This window comes from Alligator sinensis, unplaced genomic scaffold (assembly GCF_000455745.1).
Source record: "Alligator sinensis unplaced genomic scaffold, ASM45574v1 scaffold882_1, whole genome shotgun sequence".
NCBI classification, from domain to species: domain Eukaryota; kingdom Metazoa; phylum Chordata; order Crocodylia; family Alligatoridae; genus Alligator; species Alligator sinensis.
In genome coordinates this window covers 169,626-188,412 of record NW_005842500.1, presented here as the reverse complement: position 1 = coordinate 188,412, position 18,787 = coordinate 169,626, and the positions used below count along the sequence as shown (strand labels likewise).

At 47.1% G+C, this 18,787-nt stretch overlaps 1 protein-coding gene across 7 annotated transcripts in view; it reads left to right on the top strand.

The window, feature by feature from the left end:
- The window catches only part of TEX10 (testis expressed 10), a 119,528-nt gene that overhangs the window by 30,482 nt on the left and 70,259 nt on the right, over window positions 1-18,787 (top strand). For all 7 annotated transcript variants that reach the window (XR_003095842.1, XM_006031350.3, XM_006031351.3 and 4 more), the window contains exons 6-8: window positions 3,027-3,265; window positions 3,787-3,922; window positions 17,731-17,906. Coding sequence is in view for 6 of the 7 variants with exons in the window: in XM_006031350.3 (XP_006031412.1) it covers window positions 3,027-3,265; window positions 3,787-3,922; window positions 17,731-17,906 (551 nt within the window). In the remaining variant the exon portion in view is untranslated. The remainder of the gene's footprint in view (window positions 1-3,026; window positions 3,266-3,786; window positions 3,923-17,730; window positions 17,907-18,787) is intronic.

Sequence of the window (18,787 nt, the reverse complement as noted above, 5' to 3'; positions counted from 1 at the left end):
TATATTGATTTTTACTGTTCTTTATTACTGCTTTACTGGTACTATATGATTTAGGCCTATATATGTAAGTTAGCATAAGTCATGTCCCCAGTGCTCAAGATTGCAGGGGAGATGTTAGGAAGGCTAAAACAGAGGTGGAACTGGGACTAGCAACCTGGATCAAAGATAACAAGTAGTCCTTTTTTAAATACATAGGGGGTAAAAAGAAGGTACCAAATAACGTGGGGCCTCTGCAGGACATGCTTGGAAATCTGGTGGCCGTACCAGACAACAAAGCTAACCTCTTTAACAGATTCTTTGCTTCCAATTTTTCTGAGCAGGGACAGGGACATCCCACCCCCCCACTGAGATCCCGGATGGACCTAGGGGAGGTGCATCCAGGCCCAGGGTCAGTGAGGACCTAGTCAGGGAACTTCTGGTGGGACTAGACGTGTTCAAATCAGTACATCCTGACGATCTCTACCCCAGAGTGCTGAGGGAATTGGCAGAGGTCATTGCGGGATCCCTGGAACAGCTTTACCAGCACTCGTGGTGCTCTGGCAAGGTGCCAGAAGACTGGAAAAGGGCCAATGTGGTCCCCATTTTCAAGAAAGGGAGGAAAGAGGACCCAGGAAACTATAGGCCTGTTAATCTTACCTCGGTCCTGGGAAAGCTCTTTGAGAAATTATCCAGGAGCACATCTGCAAGGGACCAGCAGGGGGAGATTATGCTTAGGGGAAATCAACATGGGTTTGTTAGAGGCAGGTCGTGTCAGACCAACCCGATTGCCTTCTATGACCAGGTCACAAAATTCTTGGAAGCAGGTGTCGTGGTGGACGTAGTCTTTCTGGACTTTAGGAAGGTCTTCGACACTTATCTCTCACCCCATCCTCATTATAAAATTAGGCGACTGTGGTGTTGACACCTACACAGTCAGATGGGTCACAAGTTGGCTGGAGGGCTGCACCCAGAGAGTGGTGGTGGATGGGTCATTTTTGACCTGGACGGATGTGGGCAGTGGGGTTCCCCAGGGCTCAGTCCTCGAGCTTGCACTGTTCAACATCTTCATCAGCAACTTGGATGAGGGGGTGAAAAGCACCTTGTTCAAATTCGCAGATGACACTAATATGTGGGGAGAAGTGGGCACGCTAGAAGAGAGGGACAGGCTACAACTAGATCTCAACAGGTTACAGAGGTGGGCGGATGAGAATAGGATGGGTTTCAATACTGAGAAGTGCAAGGTACTGCACCTGGGGAGGAAGAACCAGCAGCATACCTACAGGCTGTGGAACTCCCTTCTTGTCAGCACAGAGGCAGAAAAGGGTCTTGGAGTCATTATTGATTCCAAGATGAACATGGGCCACCATTGTGGGGACGTGGTCAGGAAGGCTAACTGTACCTTGTCATGCATCCATAGATGCATCACGAGCAGGTCCAAGGAGGTAATCCTCCCCCTCTGTGACATTGGTCAGGCCACAGTTGGAGTACTGCATCTAGTTTTGGGCGCCGCACCTCAGGAGGGATGTGGATAGCATTGAGAGGGTCAAGAGGAGGGCCACTCGCACGATCAGGGGGCAGCAGGGTAGGCTCTACGAGGAGAGGCTAAGGGACCTGAACCTGTTCAGCCTCCACAGGAAAAGGCTGAGAGGGGATCTGGTGGCTGTCTATAAACTGGCCAAGGGGGACCAGCAGTCAGTGGGAGAGTCCCTGTTCCCCCGAGCACTACCAGGAGCAACAAGGAATATCGGCTATAAGTTGACTGAGAGTAGATTCAGGCTAGACATCAGGATGCACTACTTCACAGTCAGGGTGGCTAGGAGCTGGAATCAACTTCCAAGGGAAGTGGTGCTCGCTCCTATCCTGGGGGTCTTCAAAAGGAGGCTAGACAGTCACCTAGCTGGGGTCATTTGACCCCAGTACTCTTTCCTGCCATGGCAGGGGGTCCGACTTGAAGATCTGCTTAGGTCCCTTCCGACCCTACCAACTACGAAACTATGTCAAGTTTCCATTTTGTTTGTCAAGTCCCCATCCTGTCCCCAGGCCTGATTGTGTAACCCATGACTCACACTTACCCCTCCTATGTAACTTGGTTCCTGAATGAATGGGGATGAATGAGGGTGCTTGAGAGACAATGGCAGTAGGTCTAAAAATAGCTCCCTCTGAATGACTGAACCATCAACACCAATATCTGGACCAATGACCCAGCCCTTGGAACCACCCTCAGCATTCAAGACACACAAGATGAGGCAGCCCACAATTGTGCCGAGGCTGCACATGCTCAGTAAGAACACCTGGGACCCTCAGGAACAGGACTGACCTTGCCTGGACAGGCCCTCCCCATAGGAGATCAGAGGTAGTCTGCCCCATAAAAGGGGTAGTGAAGACTCCCTACACTTTAACTCTCTCTTTCTCTCATCTTAACCTTCCCCCAAGTATCCCAGGTACCCCAAGCGCGCACACACATACCGTGCCATCCAAGTTAGGAACGTACCTATGTGTAGGTGGGTTGTATGTGTGTGAACTCACTCACTCACGACAGGTGTTGGAGGTGGCAGTGAGCCAGAAGCAGGAGAAAGAGAAATATACATATATGTCATTGTGTGTATGATATATGAATTAGTTATCTGTGTATGTGTACTGAGTGTGTGGGTATGGACAATTGATTTTTGTGTAACTTTTGGGGTGTGTAGTATATGTGCTTGAATTCATGATAGGTATGCATGTGCCTAGGCTAGTTTGAATGTGTAGGTGCCTGAGTTGGTAGTGTGTGTGCATCCAACTGATTTGTGTGTTTGTATATGTGCAATTGTGTCACACCCTTCTGTCTAACAGCACAATATTGAGATCCTGAGAGTTGGCCTGACCCCACAGGGTAACAATTATAGCAGCGGCTGAGGGATACTTAGCATTTTTAAAATTTAAGTCACTGTGTACCTGATTATTGCTATATGACCCATGTTTTAAGTTCCCTTCTTTCAAACTCCTCCTTTATATTAATGCATTTAAAAGCTATAACATTTTTTCATAAATATTTTTATTTTATTTAGCAACAAGTACTGTATGACCCCTTCAAACAGCATAGACCATCTTTTACTGAATTTAACCCTGTGTGACATTATGGTTTCACTATCAAGTGCTTCAACACTTCAGTTGGATTCCGACTGGCTAGATATGATAAGAAATTTTGTGACAGATACTCTTCAGGATGGCAGCAAATTGAATTCCAAGCAGCTGAACAGATTGCTTGGAGTGACATGGAGACTAATGCAGATACAGCGAAATAAAGGTAAGATGCAGGCAGTTAGCAGATATTTGTCTTTATTCATGCAGTTTATATGTAGCCTTTCCCAACAAAGGCTCAGGGCAGCTTACAGTAAGTGATTTAAACAGAGACCCACTTTAAGCAACTAACATTTTGTATACATTCCCAAAATTCACCCTGCCTGAAGAACTCTAACAGTTTTGGGTAGTGAAGGCATTTTTTACTTCAAATTCTAAATTGTTTTGTAGGATAGTTGTATTTCACTGTTTATATCCTTTCTGAGAGATTGACAGTTGCTTAATTTTGTAAATATTTTTAAATCTTTGAGAGAGGCAATTTGTGAAGGTACAGAGAAGAAAAACAAATATGGTTGGAAGTCTACAACAAAAATGTCCTATGGTGAAAGACTGTAGGAGCTCAGTCTGTTTAGTTTGTCAAACAGAAGATTGAAAGTTTGATACTGGAAAATAACAGTAAAGCCTCTTTAATCTGGTAAGGAAAAACATAGCAAGACCCACATTTTCAGTTGTGTGTTTTCTTTATAGTGGCAGCAGAGACTTTGATAAAAGCAGTATATACGCTGTACCAACAAAAGAATCTCTTGTTTCCTGTACGCACCTTACTTTTGAAGTTTTTTAGTAGAGTTTATCAAAAAGAAGAGCTGAGCCCTCAAGGAGTCAGGTAAACATTTTTATTTTTACATTTTAATGCTAAACTTGCAGATTCTGGCCCGAAATTTAGGCTACCAGATGTTTATATTCATGGTCTAGAACCTGTACTATAGAATTGGCAAGGATTTTTGTAGTTTTAGAGTGATATTGTAGCTGTCATGGTCTGAGAAATGTGAGGGGCAAATACTTTGTGAGTCATGTCTCTTATTGGACCAACTGCATGGTTGGGATAGATGAAATCTAATAAATAACAGATTGAGAGATGCTGTGTTGGGTTACATGTCCTGACTGACCTTTGTCTAAATATTATGAGGATGCTGACAAAGTCCTGTCATCACACAGGCTTCTGTTCTTGGAGGGAGTAGGGTGTGAACCCTCTCTTGTTAGAGGTAACTCCTGGATCTGTCCACATGCCACCTTCAGAGACGCCCTTCTTTCATATTAGTCTCGTATACTAATTGAAAGTGAAATTGGAAGGTTTGGTTAAACAGATTGAACTGACCAAAACTCCATGACCAGGCATTTGTTCCAGATGTGGGGATCTCACTTTCTCCTCCGTTAGACTCCAGTTAGTCCTTCCAGCAGCACACAAAACTACCAAAAATGCTGTCAGCATCAATAGAGATAATTACTCACCCTGTATTTACTACTTTGGGATTTCTTTCTAACAGTAAAATTATTCTTGCCAAATTGGAAGATTTATTGCAGCTAACCAGGGGTATGTAGTCAAAATCTACAACTGTTCAAGCCATGTCTTAAAATAAGTCTAAATGTTTCACCAACTGCCGTATGAAAAAGGCTTCAATTTTCCTTGGGCACCTGTTTCCTAACTGTCTAGTTGTTGCTGCAGCTGCGCCAAAGAACAAAAGGACAAGTATACCTACCCTCTTTGACACAGAAGAGAAGAGCGTGATGATCTGGGACTTCTTAATAAATTGCAGTGATCAGATAGTTGTACCACCTATGAGACAATTGAGCCATTATCATTTAAGCCTTTCCTGAGGTCTTGAAGCTTGTGTGGAGACCTTGATTTCTGAATATCAGTCAGTTGCTTGGCATGCATTATTTGACTTTTTGTGGTTCCCAGAGCTGATGTCCATTAGAGAATGCAGCATTTCTGTTTGGAAGATCTGGGTGAACGATCAGGACATCCACTCCACAGCTAAATCTCATGAAATATACCCCCATCATAAAAAAGATTCGGTGTTCCTGCCCTTTAATACCGTCAACAGCAATGCTCTGTCCTAACTCGTAATGAGATGGCATCTCATCAATAATATCCTCAGCCACAACTACAGAAGATATAAACCCTCTATGTCTTGAACAAAAGTAAGAAAGCAACTTCCCAATCTTTTTATGAGAGGACTTAGATCTTGTGTTTAAAGAGATACCTGAGAACATCAGAGCAAGCTTGATGTATCCACAACCATTTACGTAATTTCTTTTCTCTCTTTCTCTCTTTACTTCAATATCTAGTACGCTCTCAACATTACAGTGACCTAGACAGAGTTCAAGTTCCACCATAACTTGCCCTATTCTTCCTTCTTGCCTTTTTTAGAGGCTCTTTCACAATAGCCTGTTAAGAAGGCTGACTCTTCAATGGAAGCAAGAGTCATAGAGGAATTTCATAGACATTAGGGCTGGAAGGGACCTTGCAAGATCATTGGGTCCAGCCCCCTGCCCAAGAGGTAGGAAGTCAGCTGGGGTCAAATGATCCCAGCAAGATGGGCATCCAGATGTTTTTTTGAAAGTGTCCAGAGTAGGTGCATGCACCACCTCTGGGAGGAGTCTATTCCAGGCCCTGGGGACTCAACAAAAACATTTTTCCTTATGTCCAGCCTAAAACGGTCTTCCAGGAATTTGACTGTGTTGGAGCTTGTCTTCCCTTGGGGTGCCCTGGTGAACAGACATTCTCCCAGTTCCTGATGCGCAAGCCCCTTATGTACTTATAGGCTACCACCAAGTCAACCCTGAGCCTACGCTTTTCCAGGCTGAAGAGTTCCATAGCTCTCAGCCTCTACTTGCAAGGCCTGCTCACTTGTCCTCTAATCATGTGCATGGCTCTCCTCTGGATCCTTTTAAGCTTCTCCACATCCTTTCTGAATTGTGGAACCCTGAATTGGATACAGTATTCTAGCTGTGGCCTCACCAAAGCCGAGTACAGAGGAAGGATGATTTCCTGGGTCTTGCTTGAGATGCATTGGTAGATGCAAGTCAGAGTTTTGTTTGCTTTGCTGGCTGTGGTATTGCATTGGTGGCTCATGTTTATCTTGCGGCCAGCCATGACCCCCAAGTCTCATTCAGTCATGGTGCTAGCAAGTGTAGCACTGCCAAGCTTGTAAGTATGATGTGCGTTTTTTCTCCTGAAATAGAGCATCTTGCATTTTTCCATGTTGAATGCTATCAGGTTTTGATCCGCCCACCTTGCAAGCCTGTCGGCCAGCCTGGATTGCCAGCCTGTCTTCTAGGGTGACCACACTTCCCCATAGTTTGGTGGTGGCAGCAAACTTAGCCAGTCCGCTTCTGACACCAGAGTCCAGATCGCTTAAATACATTCAAGAGTACAGGTCTGAGAACAGGGATGCCACTGGTCACCATGTGCCATGTTGATTCAGTTCCATCAACTATCACTCTCTAGGTCTGTCCATGGAGCCAGTTCCCCAGCCATCGGACTGTAAGGTTGTTGAGGCCCCAGTTCCCCAGTTTTACCATGAGGGTATCATGGGACACCATGTCAAAGGCTTTTGTGAAGTCCAAATATGATATCTACCTCTTCTCCTTTGTCCAGGTGATGTCACCTGGTCATAGAAGGAAATGAGATTGATCAGTTAAGACCTACCTGCAACAAAGCCATGTTGGCTATCTTTCAGAGTGTTGCCTTTTGTTAGCCTGCTGTTAATGGTTTCCTTGGTGATTTTTTTTTTTTCCCAAGATTTTTTTCAGGGATTGAGGTCAAACTCACTGGCTTGTAGTTCCCTGGATCTTCCTTTCTCCCTTTCTTGAAGATAGGCACCACATTCGCTCTCTTCTAATCTTCAGGTACCTTGCCCAAGTGTTACGAGTTCTTGAATATCCTCGCCATTGGCCATGCTATGATGTCAGCCATTTCCTTTAGCACTTTTGGGTGCATTCTATCTGGGCCAGCTGATTTGTGGATATCCAGCTTCTCAAGGTGTTCCCTCACAAGATGTATGTCAGTGATTGGTATGTGTTCACCCTTTTCCTGGTGATCCTCCATCTTGTCAGGAAGGATGATTCCCTTGGGCTGGTGGAAGACTGATGCAAAGTAATTGTTAAGTGACCCCCAGCTGAGCTGAGTGCCGAGCCTGGCTCCCATCCCCTGCAAGGGGTGCTAGGCTCAGCACTCGGCAGCACTGCTTGCAGCAGATAGGGCTGGGCTCGGTGCTTGGCTGGTGCAGCCCAGGCAGCGCTGCTCGCAGGGTATGGGGCTGCACTAGCTGAGCATCAAGCTTGTCCGCATCCACTGTCCCCATCCCCTGGGAGTGGCACCAAGCCTGGCCTCATCCTCTGAGCAGTGCTGCTGAGTGCTGAGCCCAACTGCACTGACCGAGCGCCGAGCCCGATGCCACTCGCAGGGAACAGGACTGAGCTCCACTCACAGCAGACAAAGCCAGGCTCAGCACTTGGCTGGTGTGGCCCTAATCACCTGTGAGTGGCACCAGGCTCAGCACTCAGCTGGCATGACCCAGGCAGCACCGCTTGCAAGGGATGGGGCCGCAACATCTAAGCACCAAGCCAGGCCCATCCCTTGTGAGTGGCGCTGCAGCACATATCCACCCTGGGTACCCGGCCTGCAGTGAGGGTGCTTGCAGGGGACAGGGCTGGGCTTGATGCTTGGCGCTCAAGCCTGGTGACACTCTCAGCGGACAGTGATATGGTGTATAAGTCAAGGTTGAATTTTAGGAGTTTAAAAATTGGGCTTCAAAACTCAACTTATGCACTGTGAAATATGGTAGCTTCTCATCCAAATTAAGGATGGTTACTTTTGGCTCATTTTAGACCTACAAAAACTTGGCATCCCTTGCATCAGAAAGTTCAAATGTCATATATCAGTGTAGGAGACCATTGGTGGTCGTCGTCTTAACTACACAAGGCTGGTTTGGAGTCTTTGACTTTAAAGCCACTGATTTCTTCACCAAATAGTCACTGAACCAGTAAGAAGTGATGAATCTTAGCCCCCTGGCAGATGTTAAATTTATGATAGGATTAATAATACCCTGCATACATTCAGCCAACTTATTTTGCCATAAAATGGCAGACCAGCTACAAAGATGTTCCACAAGTGCTATATGCTGGCAAGTACAAAGCCCAGAATCACAATCCCAGTTCTCCATTCCTAACATCCCTGTGTGACTTTAATCATTCTGTCAGATATGGGGGGGGGAGCAGGATTGCAAAAAATTAATTGTCCACAAAATCCCAAAAATTGAGTGACCCGTGGTAGGGCAAGTGGGACACCTGCCTCAGGTGCTGACTGTGAGAGGGCACCAGAATCCTGCCCCCCCCAGGAGTCTTTGCCATGGCAGGGGCTGTCCCAGCCTGGCCACAGAAGCTAGTCAATGCAGCACTGCACCAAACAGTATGTCTTAGAGGCAGGGGGGTGAGTGGAACAAGCTGAATAGTGCATCTCCCTCCCTTCCCCCTCCAGGGAGCCTTTGCCAGAGCAGGCACAGCCCTGTGCCTATTATGTATGTACGGGGGGGGATAGAAAGATGCTAATGAGGCACCAGGGTCAGATGCTAATGAGACACCTGGAGCCTGGCCATGGGGTTGCTGCCACTGGAACTGAGCTGATGCTCCTACAGCAGCAGTACCCTGGGAAGATGAGCCTTGTCTTGCTGTCCCTTCTTCGTTAGATGCAACTAGGAGAACAGGGAAAGATCAAGTGAGGCATTTATACAGAGAGGATGGGTCAAGATTTATCTGAATATGGCCAAACACTGATTTTAAGAGGTTGCCTCCATTTTTGGTAAGGTCAGTGATGTTGGACATGAGGCAAGGACAGAATTGCTAATAGGAATGTGACTGTGAAAATGGAAATTACTGCATTGATATTAGGAGCAGACTAAGAGCTACAGGTCCAGTAGTAATAAATTTGTTGAGTTTTATGTGGTACTGTTTGACTAGCATTATTAGCAGTACCTGTTTTAAAGAATGGGGGGGGAAGAAAGTTGGGCAATGGCAGGCCCTTTAATCTGATTTCAGTAGCATGGCAATTTATTTGTTTTATAAAGATACAAAGGTTAATAGGAAATGTGATAAATGCAGGATGTTTTTACCAAAGAGAGATTGTGACGGACTAGCTTGGTGATTTTTTGGAGGAAGGGAAATGCAGTAGATCTAATCAGTTTGGATTTTACTAAATCAGGCTTGTCCAACATGCAGCCCTGGATGGGGGTGGGTGGGGGGGGTGATGTGATACCGCTTCCTGTGAGGTCTTTGAATATGGCTCGCCGGCCCACTGGGTGATAAAGTTCATGACCCAGCCCCACATTCAAAAAGGTTGGACACCCCTGTACTAAAACATTTGGTTAAGGTGCCACAAGGAGAATATCAGTTAAACTGGAAAAAAATGGGACCCGATACAAAAACTGTAGGTAAACAACTGACTAAAGGAGGGACAGTAGTGACTTGGGTGGAAAAGGAAACTCAGGCTAGAAGGAGGTAACTAGTTCTTCAGCAGCTGCTCTGATTTAAATTACTGTCATTAAGGAACTTGGCACAAAAATAGTATTCCTCAGTATAGGACAGGATCAGAATATAGTATCTGGAAAGAACTGAGGAGAGGGTTATCTGAACTGATGAAGATCTTGAGGAATGGAGATGGGATGAAGTTACTAGCATAAAGCACATAAGCAAGGATGGATTTAGGGACTAATAATGTGAACTTCTGATTTATACTGGGTGCTTGTGAATTGGAATCAACATAAGAGTAGAAAGATCTTGGATGTATTACATCAGTGGGCCCAACCTTTTTGGCAGGAGTACCACATGTTAACTGAGCACGTTCCTTGAGTGCCACTCTTATTCCTTTCCTCTACCGGATATGCTGCTCTGTTTTTTTGCTTCCTCCTCTGCTTTCTGTTCACTGGCTTATTTGTAACAGTGATGTGTTTTCCCCTCCCCAGTTGACAGGCTGCCATGGTACTTGTGGCATGCATGCCACAGGTTGGCCATCCCCTTATCAGCTGAACACAGGATGGCAGTGGGACATAGCTGGGGACAGGGCAAATATAATCCTAGGATATATTGGCTAAGGCAGGGGCGGGCAATTATTTTGGGTGGAGGGCCGCTTACTGAGTTTGGTAAGCCATCAAGGGCTGCATGACAAGCAGCCAGGGGCAGATAAATATTCATTTTCAAAATTTTTTAGGGACCCCGTGGGCCAGAGAGAATGGACTGGACTGGAGGGCTGCATCTGGCCCTCGGGCTGCATTTTGCCCACCCCTGAGCTAAGGTATTCCAGCTGAAACAGGGAAGTATTAATGCCAGCATATAAATCCTGAATAAGACCTCCTTGGGAATACTGCATATAGTTCTGGTCACCCATGTTCAGAAAGTATTAATTCAGAAAATAGAAGATGCAGAAGGGAAATTAAAAAGAACAAAATGAAGTTTGAGGGGCAATATGACTGCTGTCTCTAAATACATTATTAAGGTAAACAGCAGAAGGGGAGAGCTACTTAAACTAAAGAACAGTGCTTTTACAAGGACAAATTGATATAAAATTATTAGTAATAAATATATGCTGGAAATTAGGGATAACATTCTAACCATTGAAGGAATGAGGTTCCAGTAGGATTAGTGGAGGCAAAAAACCTAAAAAGCTTTAAGAGGAAGCTTAAAAAGCATGTTTGCTTATGACAGCTGGGGAGCGGACTTAATGACCTGGAGGTTCCTTCTAGGATGGCCTTCATTTCTATGATTTAAGGCAGTGTAGTGTTCAACCTTTTGGCCCCGCAGGCCAAATAAGTGGTGTGGAATGGTTCATGGCCTGGATTTGACTCTGTGCTTCAGGATCAGGCCCACATTCCTGGATCTAGACTGTGCTACCTCTGCATGCTGGGAATGGAGCCCTGAGACCCTGTGCTGCCGCTGCCCAGTTCTGCTTGCTTGGATTGGGGCTGCAGGAACCCATGGCACCCTTTCCCAGCCCCATGTGCAGGGTTTGGGCTCGGGTCTGTGCCATCTCTGCCAGGCTCCATGCACAGGGATTGGGGCCCTGAGACCCCACAACCTCTCTGCCTGATGCTGCATGCCAGGAATTGGGCCTCATGCAACCTTGTGTGCTGAATCAAGCATGCAAGGCCACAGTCCATAGGCAGGATAAGGTAGTGGCCTGTAGGCTGGGGATTGAGCACCCCTGATTTAGGGCATATATATTTTCATATCTCTCTTAGACATTCATATAACAAATATGCATGTTTCTTCATACAAGTGGACCACTTCCAGTACAGAGTTTTCCTTTTTGAACTCTTGAATGCACATTAAGTTTTTTTTTTTTTTAACATGCCTGTCTGCAGCAGCAGCCCACTGAAGATGGCAGGGTCCATTTTCTCCCCCCAGTTAGATAATTTGCTCATCAGAGCATCCTCACATGAGGACTGCTCCATAGGTGTTGTCTGGATATGTTCCCTAATCAAAAAACAGACTCACACTGGAAAAAAATTGCTTATAGCCTCTTGTGCTATCAAACTAATTTATCTGTGCCATGCTGGATTCTTAGGCTGAGCCAGCCTTCTCTTGGAAAAAAAAAAAAATTATGAAAATCCTTACAGCAGTAAAGAAATTTCATGGAAGCCTTGTCAGACAGATCTGCAAACTGATAGAACTCATGCCTTCAGTCACTTAAATAATCCTGCATGCTTGTCTCAAGGTAAGAATACTTCACCATTGTCTAGCAAAGAACTGCCTGCCAAACTTGGACAGCTGTCCAGTTGTCCAAGCTGACAACTTCTATAAAGGTATTTTTATCCCTTTGGTGGTAGAGTCAGTGATAGAGTGTTTTGAAGGGAATAATGTTCACTTCACCAGCTTAGTCAGTCACACCCAGTATAGAAAACTCCAGATTTGGGATGGGCAGTTTACATCAGGAATCTTAACCATCCATCATTATTGGAAAACCTGGGAAAAGAATCTGCCAGTCAGCATACAAAAATGAAAATAGACAATTTGGCCATAGTCCTTTTTTTCCCCTCTTCTGCAAGGCGAAGTCATCCACAGCATCAGGCAACAGTTGCAATGTTCTTTGAGTGAATGAGGAGAAACCAACTCTAGTCAGCTGTACAAAGTGGTGGCGTTGTTCAACTTGTGTATTCAACACCCTATATATCCCATAACCATACATCTTTTAAGCAAACACAGTGAACCTGTCAGGCAGAAACAGGAGACTTCAGTGGTAGATGAGAGAGATTCTTCCTGAAAATCAGGAATGTTCACAATTCGAAATGACTGTTTTATTTGAGAACAAGAGCAGACAACAAGGCAGATTAGATTTTTTTTTTTTTTTTTTTTATGACACCCACCATTTCATCTTATTCCAAGATTCAAAAGAAAAATAACATAAAACAAGAATGGATGAAACAGCGGTAACTTCCAGATCTTAAGATTCACAGCAGTGGACCTGTTGTTCTCTCCTGGTTACCACAGATCCAAGAGAATGGACATTTTACAATCTATATTTTCAATCTGTAATTGACAGTGTTAGCCTTGGGTATTAGATGGTCCTTAAAAGGCCTGCTGTCTTGAAATTCAGCCCTAATTTAATTTCTAGACAAATCAACTCATTTTTTTTTTTCTATTTCCAATAAGATATTTGTTTAATCTGGGCTAGTAATAAACAAACATGCTTTTATGTCTTAGTTATTAGGCCTGTATTGTTCATAAAGCAGTAGTTCTGAATTAAATGAGAAGACAATATTCACATAGGACAATCAAGAAATAAATTAAGCTATAAGACGGGGGTTAGCAACGTTTTTGGTCAGTGTCAAAAACACCTACAACCTTGACTTGTTAGATGTTGGCGTGCCGGGGTGGATGACGGGGAAACCATGTTAGGCCCAATTCTTGTGGCAGCACAGCCTGGGCCCCTTCCCCAACGTATGAGTGGCAAGCAAAGTGCCTTCATATGCTGCGCTCTGGCACGTGTTTGGGGTTTGCCTACCCCGCTATAAGACACTTTTCCCCCCCCAGCACCTTTGGTCACATTCCACAGGAACAGAGGTGGCTTCCATGGCATGCTTCCAGCATATGCAGGTTTTAAAAGTACCTGGAAATACAATCTGGAGTGCTTATGCCTTTTTTTTTTTTTTTTTTCTTCAAAAGACTGCTCACTAGATCTGGCATCTTGGCTGTATGCTCATTTTGACAGTGTTACTTACTCAAGTGGGGCTCCAATTAAATATCTAGATACAATCCTTGCATATGAATTTTGTAGCTTATGGATCTTCAGATACTAGAGAAGAGTTTCTTAAACAACTTACATGACTTTTAAATCTCATGTCTAGGACTGAAATTCAAGAATGAGCGTTTCAATGAATTGAACATCTTATTGTGGTCTTATTTGATGAATTGTATTAGTGGTCAACAATTCTTTTAGAATGAACCAGTTCAAGTCAGTGATGGGCAGGTGCTAGGGTCTAGCTGCTGCATCTCCTTTCCCCCCATGACATCACAGGGAGAGTGCCCATTACCATTGCTTTTTCCTATGGTTATAGTATATATTATATTATTTGAGGACAAAAGCATATTGATCAACCAAAGGGAAAAAATTAAAAACAAAACAAAACTGCCCCTAAGACATGAGTTAGGAAAGAAATACACTGATTTAATGGATAAGTTAATAGCTGCATCTAGTAAATTGAAGCATGGAGATTAAAGTGAAAGTCTACTCTTAAGAGACATTGTGATGTTCACTGAGCTGTTTTCCATATCATATGTTACTTGTTTAAAGATGTCTTTTCTAAGCATCAGTCCTTTAAATGCAACTCATCTGAGATGATACCATTATGCTCAAAGCTGCCCCCTCAAGGATAATAGTGGTGCACATATATAGTATTTTATAGTTTACCAGCAATGACGTAGTGAAGGGTACTTTCTAATTTGGCAGTGAGGGTAAGTACAGGCTGCAGCAGTGGGGCAAGAGAACAGCCCCTGGCACAGAGCAGGGAGGACTGAGGTGGCAGCCTCCTGGATGTTGCACAGGGGATACTGTGCAGAATATGCAATAGAGAAATAAATGCACAGTGAAGTGTGGAGAAAGTGTCCCTGCTGCTGCATGTTTCCAATCCCCATTAGATCTTATCTCTTTGTGGGCTGGATCTGGTCCATGGTCCATAGGTACCAACTTCTGATGTAGAGTATAGCAGCAGTTAGAAGGCAAGTAAAATAGGTAAGGAACTAAAGGAAAGCCACACATTAAGAAACTAAAGTCTGCTCCCTTTTTCTAAAGAGTGGACAGTTTCCCCCCTCCTCCCCTGTGTCCTTTAAATGTCTGAGATTTAAAAACTGAGAAAACTAGTAAAGGAGTGTAACAGGGAGCCAAAGGCTCCTGTTACTTTAAGGGTGAAGGAGCAGCAGAGAGAACCTCAGGTGGGGAAAGCTGCTCATAATGAGCTGTCAGAGATCAGGTATCCAGGGAGTTACCTGATGCAAGCACTTACCACAGAACTAGCTGTGCTGCGGTAGCCATGGGCTAGATAGGCCTAGGAGCCTAAGCATGCTCAGTAAGTGTACTGCCCAGGACAGAGCAAAGACAAGGCCAGATTAGGCAGTCAAGGGCTAGAACCTAGAAGACAGGTCAGGTACAGTGGGCATAGGCTAAGGCAGAGCTTTCCAAATTGTGTGCCACGACACATTAGTGTGTTGGTGGCAGTGTGTAGGCGTGTCGCGCGAAATGCAGAAAATTTTGCGGAAGGGCACCGCGGAGCTCCCTTACTCGCGTCTGCTTCCCTTGGCCCCTCCCCCGGAACTGACTTACTGTGTCGCGAAATGATGCAGGTCTAAAAAGTGTGTCACCAACATGAAAAGTTTGGAAAGCTCTGGGCTAAGGGAACCAGTGAGAGAAAAGGGACCAAGGTTGGGAAGGCTGAGACTCTAACAAAGGTATAGAACAGGGATTAGCAAAATATGGCTTGCGGGCCGGGTCTGGCCCACCAACTGTCTGGATCCAGCGCATGGCTGCCCCTGCATTGCTCAACATGAAGCTGAGCCCCACCTGCTCCCACTGGGACAGCCCATGCAGCTTCTGGCGGGGCTATTCCCAGTGCAGCTGCTGGCCAGATGTTCCTCTGTTTCCCTCACCTTTAGCGGCAGCAGCCAGGCTGAAGCTCTCCCTCCCTCCCCTTCCCCCGCTCCCCCAGAATGGCACAGCAGGGGGCAGGAGTGGGAGGAGAGCAGGCTGCTGGAGACAAGGGGAGCGCAGCAGCACCTGGATGGCTTCAGACACACAGGGAACAGCCCACTGGGCTGGCGGGGCTGTTCTGCTCCCCCTTGCCTCCAGCTGCAGCTCCTGCACTGTGCTGCTTCAGGCAGGGAGGCTGGAGGGAAGCTTCAGCTGGATGTTCCTGCCCAGCACATGGAGCTCTCTGGCTCCAGCTCCTGGCTGTATTCTCTCATCTCCACCTGCCTGCAGGGGCTTCTCATAATGTCTGGCGGGCAGAGTGGATGAAAGGTGGCTGGGAGCTAGAGCTGGCAAGAACAGCAGCAGCCGCAGCTGGAGGTGAGGGAAACATAATAGCCCTGCTGGTCCCAGCTAGCATGCAGCTTCTGGTGCAGCTGCAGCCGGCTGGGTGCTGCTATGTTCCCCTTGCTTCCTGGTGACAATGTGAGCCCAGCCAGCTGCAGCCCTTCTGGGAACAGCTCCTCCAGAAGCTGCATGTTGGCCAGGGTACCTGGGCTGAGGCTGGGGCTAGGGCCAGGCCCAACAGGTGTGGGTGGGAGCACAGCACTGGCTGCCCTGGGTGGGACTTGGCCCCACATGGAGCGCTGCAGGACAGCCGCTGACTGAGCAAGCAGTGTTGTATGCAGCCCCGCCTCCCCCTTCCTCCCCTCACCAGCCCATCAGTTCATTCTATCTGGCCTGCAGGGCCCCTAAAATATTTAGAAAATTAATATTAATCTGCCCTGAGCTGCCTGTCATGTGGCCCTCAATGGCTTGCCAACTCAGTAAGCGGCCCTCTGCCCAAAATAATTGCCCATCCCTGCTTTAAGGCTAACACGAGCCCTGGGAGAACTAGCTAGCATCTAGAGGAACTGGGGCTCGCTCTAGTACCCATTAAGCAGCCTCCCTTGCAATTAAACAATTACATCAAGGTGTGGTGAGAGTGAGAATGGGAAGACAAGTTGGAGCTAGAGCAGGGTAAGGATCGGGTGGCCGTTAAGGGCTGTTCCAGCCACCCCTGGAACCCAAATCAGGTTACAAGGTGGGACTAAATTTGACGAGAGTCACAGTGGGGTTATAGAGTCCTATTTAAGGGTGGGGCCCAATGATCTGTAAGGTCCCTTCCAGCCCCTAATGTCTATGAAACTATGAATAGTGAATGTCTGATCTCTGATATGTTAAAGGCTGTGAAAGGATACTAAATAGTTCAGGGCTGGGCAAAATATGGTCTGTGAGCCGGATCCAGGCCACCAAGGGATTTTGTCGGGCCTGCACCAGGTCCTTCAGGCCTGCCTGGCCCAGATATATATGTGGTGGCCTGGCTCTTGGTACACGTGGCCAGTTCTGTTGCCCCCAGGGTACATGGCAGGGTAGGGGCAGCGCAGTGGCCAGACTTCACTTCACAGCAGCTTACTCTACCCTGCTGCTGCTGCCTGTGTCTCTGCCAATGGACCGAGCTCCATTGCCCAGGTAACCCGGCCCATTTGTCCCACGCCTACTGCCAGGGGCACCAGCTGGAGTGAGCAGGTGGAGTCTTCATGGAGACTGGCCCAGGACCCCTGCAGGCAGGGTGCACTCAGCCAGATGGATGGGATGAGGCTGTGGAATGGAGTCCAGGAGCAGGACGGGTGTGGACTGGGGCCAGGGTTGGGATCATGGGGCAGTGACAGCATGGGACCACAGCTCAGGCCAGAGCCACAATCTGCTCCCTACATGTCCCTGCGCACAGAACTGGCACGCACTGCAGGGATTTGCAGGGAATGGATCACAGCTCTGCCACAGACCCTGGCTCTGCCCTTTCACTGCCCCATGATCCCAGCCTAGCTTCGGCCCTGCCTGCCTATTCCACTCCCAGACACTGCTCCCTGCCCACTCATGCCCTCATCCCAATTGCCTGGCTGAGCGCACCCTGCCCACAGGGGTTCTGAGCCAGTCTTTATGGAGACCCCACCTGCCTGGTCTGTCTAGTGCCCCAGGCAATGGTGTGGGGTGGATGGGTGCTGGGGTCAAATAGGATCAATGTGACCCCCCTTTCCCTGCTGCACTGGGTCAGGTCATCAGCACCCCCCAGCCCACAACAGCTCACCAAAACGCTTTTAAGTGGCTCTCCAGCCCAAATAATTGCCCATCCTTGCAATAGATACTTCCTTGCCACCATGCAGTCAGTTGGTACAATTGATTTCTGAAAAAGTTGTCAAGCTGCTTGCTGCAGAAACTGTGGAAGCCAAGAAAGACACAGCAATTTAGTGATCATCTATATACAAAAATCTCTAATGTGACTAAAACCGTATAAATTGATACTCAGTTTTAGAGTATTATAATTCAATATATTTACTATAAGGATAAATTGTGTTTAAGAACATTTATATCTAAAATGAAGGCATTTTCCAACTTTCCTTTTCTTTCCCTTCCTTTAGAAATCGAAGTAAAATTTTATCTCGTTGGCTGGCTGGCCTTCCTCTCCAGCTCGTTCTGCTAGGCTCAAGAAACCCTGAACTTTCAAACCAGCTGATTGATACCATTCATTCTGCTGCATCTCGTTCAAAGAAGGAGTTGCTTCAAAGCTTACAAGCCATTGCTTCTCGAATTTATGGTAAGACTTTTGTACATTTATACTACAACTTAACGGACTTTTCTCTGTTACTTAAAAGTGACAGTTATGGTCCAGAGCAGTGGGTCCCAAACTGGTACACGTACCACCAGTGGTATGCAGGCAACCTGGAAGTGGTATGTGGAAGGCTTTGGGGAGGGGCTGCACACACCCAGAGCCCAGCAGCAGCCTGTTGCACACAGCCTGCTGCACATGGCCAAGAACACATTACCTAATAGGAAAGTGTGTTAGGGAGAAGTAGGGGGAAGGGGCCGATCAAGGCCTCCATGGTGAAGGAGGTAGGGGACCAGAGACGGGCTGGGGTGAATGGGCCCCTGGGATGGGTGGCGCGACGGTCAGAGCCCGGGCGGCTCCTCCAGGGTTGTGGGGGACTCCCTGCCATTGCATGTATCCTGGGGCAGGCATGGGGGGGCACATGCCCCCTGGATCTGTGTGGGGCAGAGGTAGGTTGCTGCTGCATGATGGGGTCTGTACCATGCTACCACTGGCTCGGGAACTGTGTGCGACACCGTGTGCTTCCCACGCGCTGGCTACACTGTCCTCTCCCTGCCTGGTGGCAGCAGGTGCATGGCACACTGCAGCTCCAGGGGTACAGAGTGCAGCAGCAGCCCACTGCTACCCGGGGCCTTTCTCCCTTCAGGCCGGCTTGCCCTGTCCCCACAGCAGGACTGGCACAAAGGCAGTTTAGGCCTTTTCAGGAATGTGGGGGGGGGAGGGGCTCCCCCTGCTGTGCACACCCCAGGGCAGGCATGGAGTGCACGTGCCCCCGTATCTGTGTGCAGGGGGAGGCGGGCTGTGCGCTGGGCTCAGCACCACATGGTGCTGCCTCCAGATCTGCGTGGGACATGGGAACCTCCAGAGGT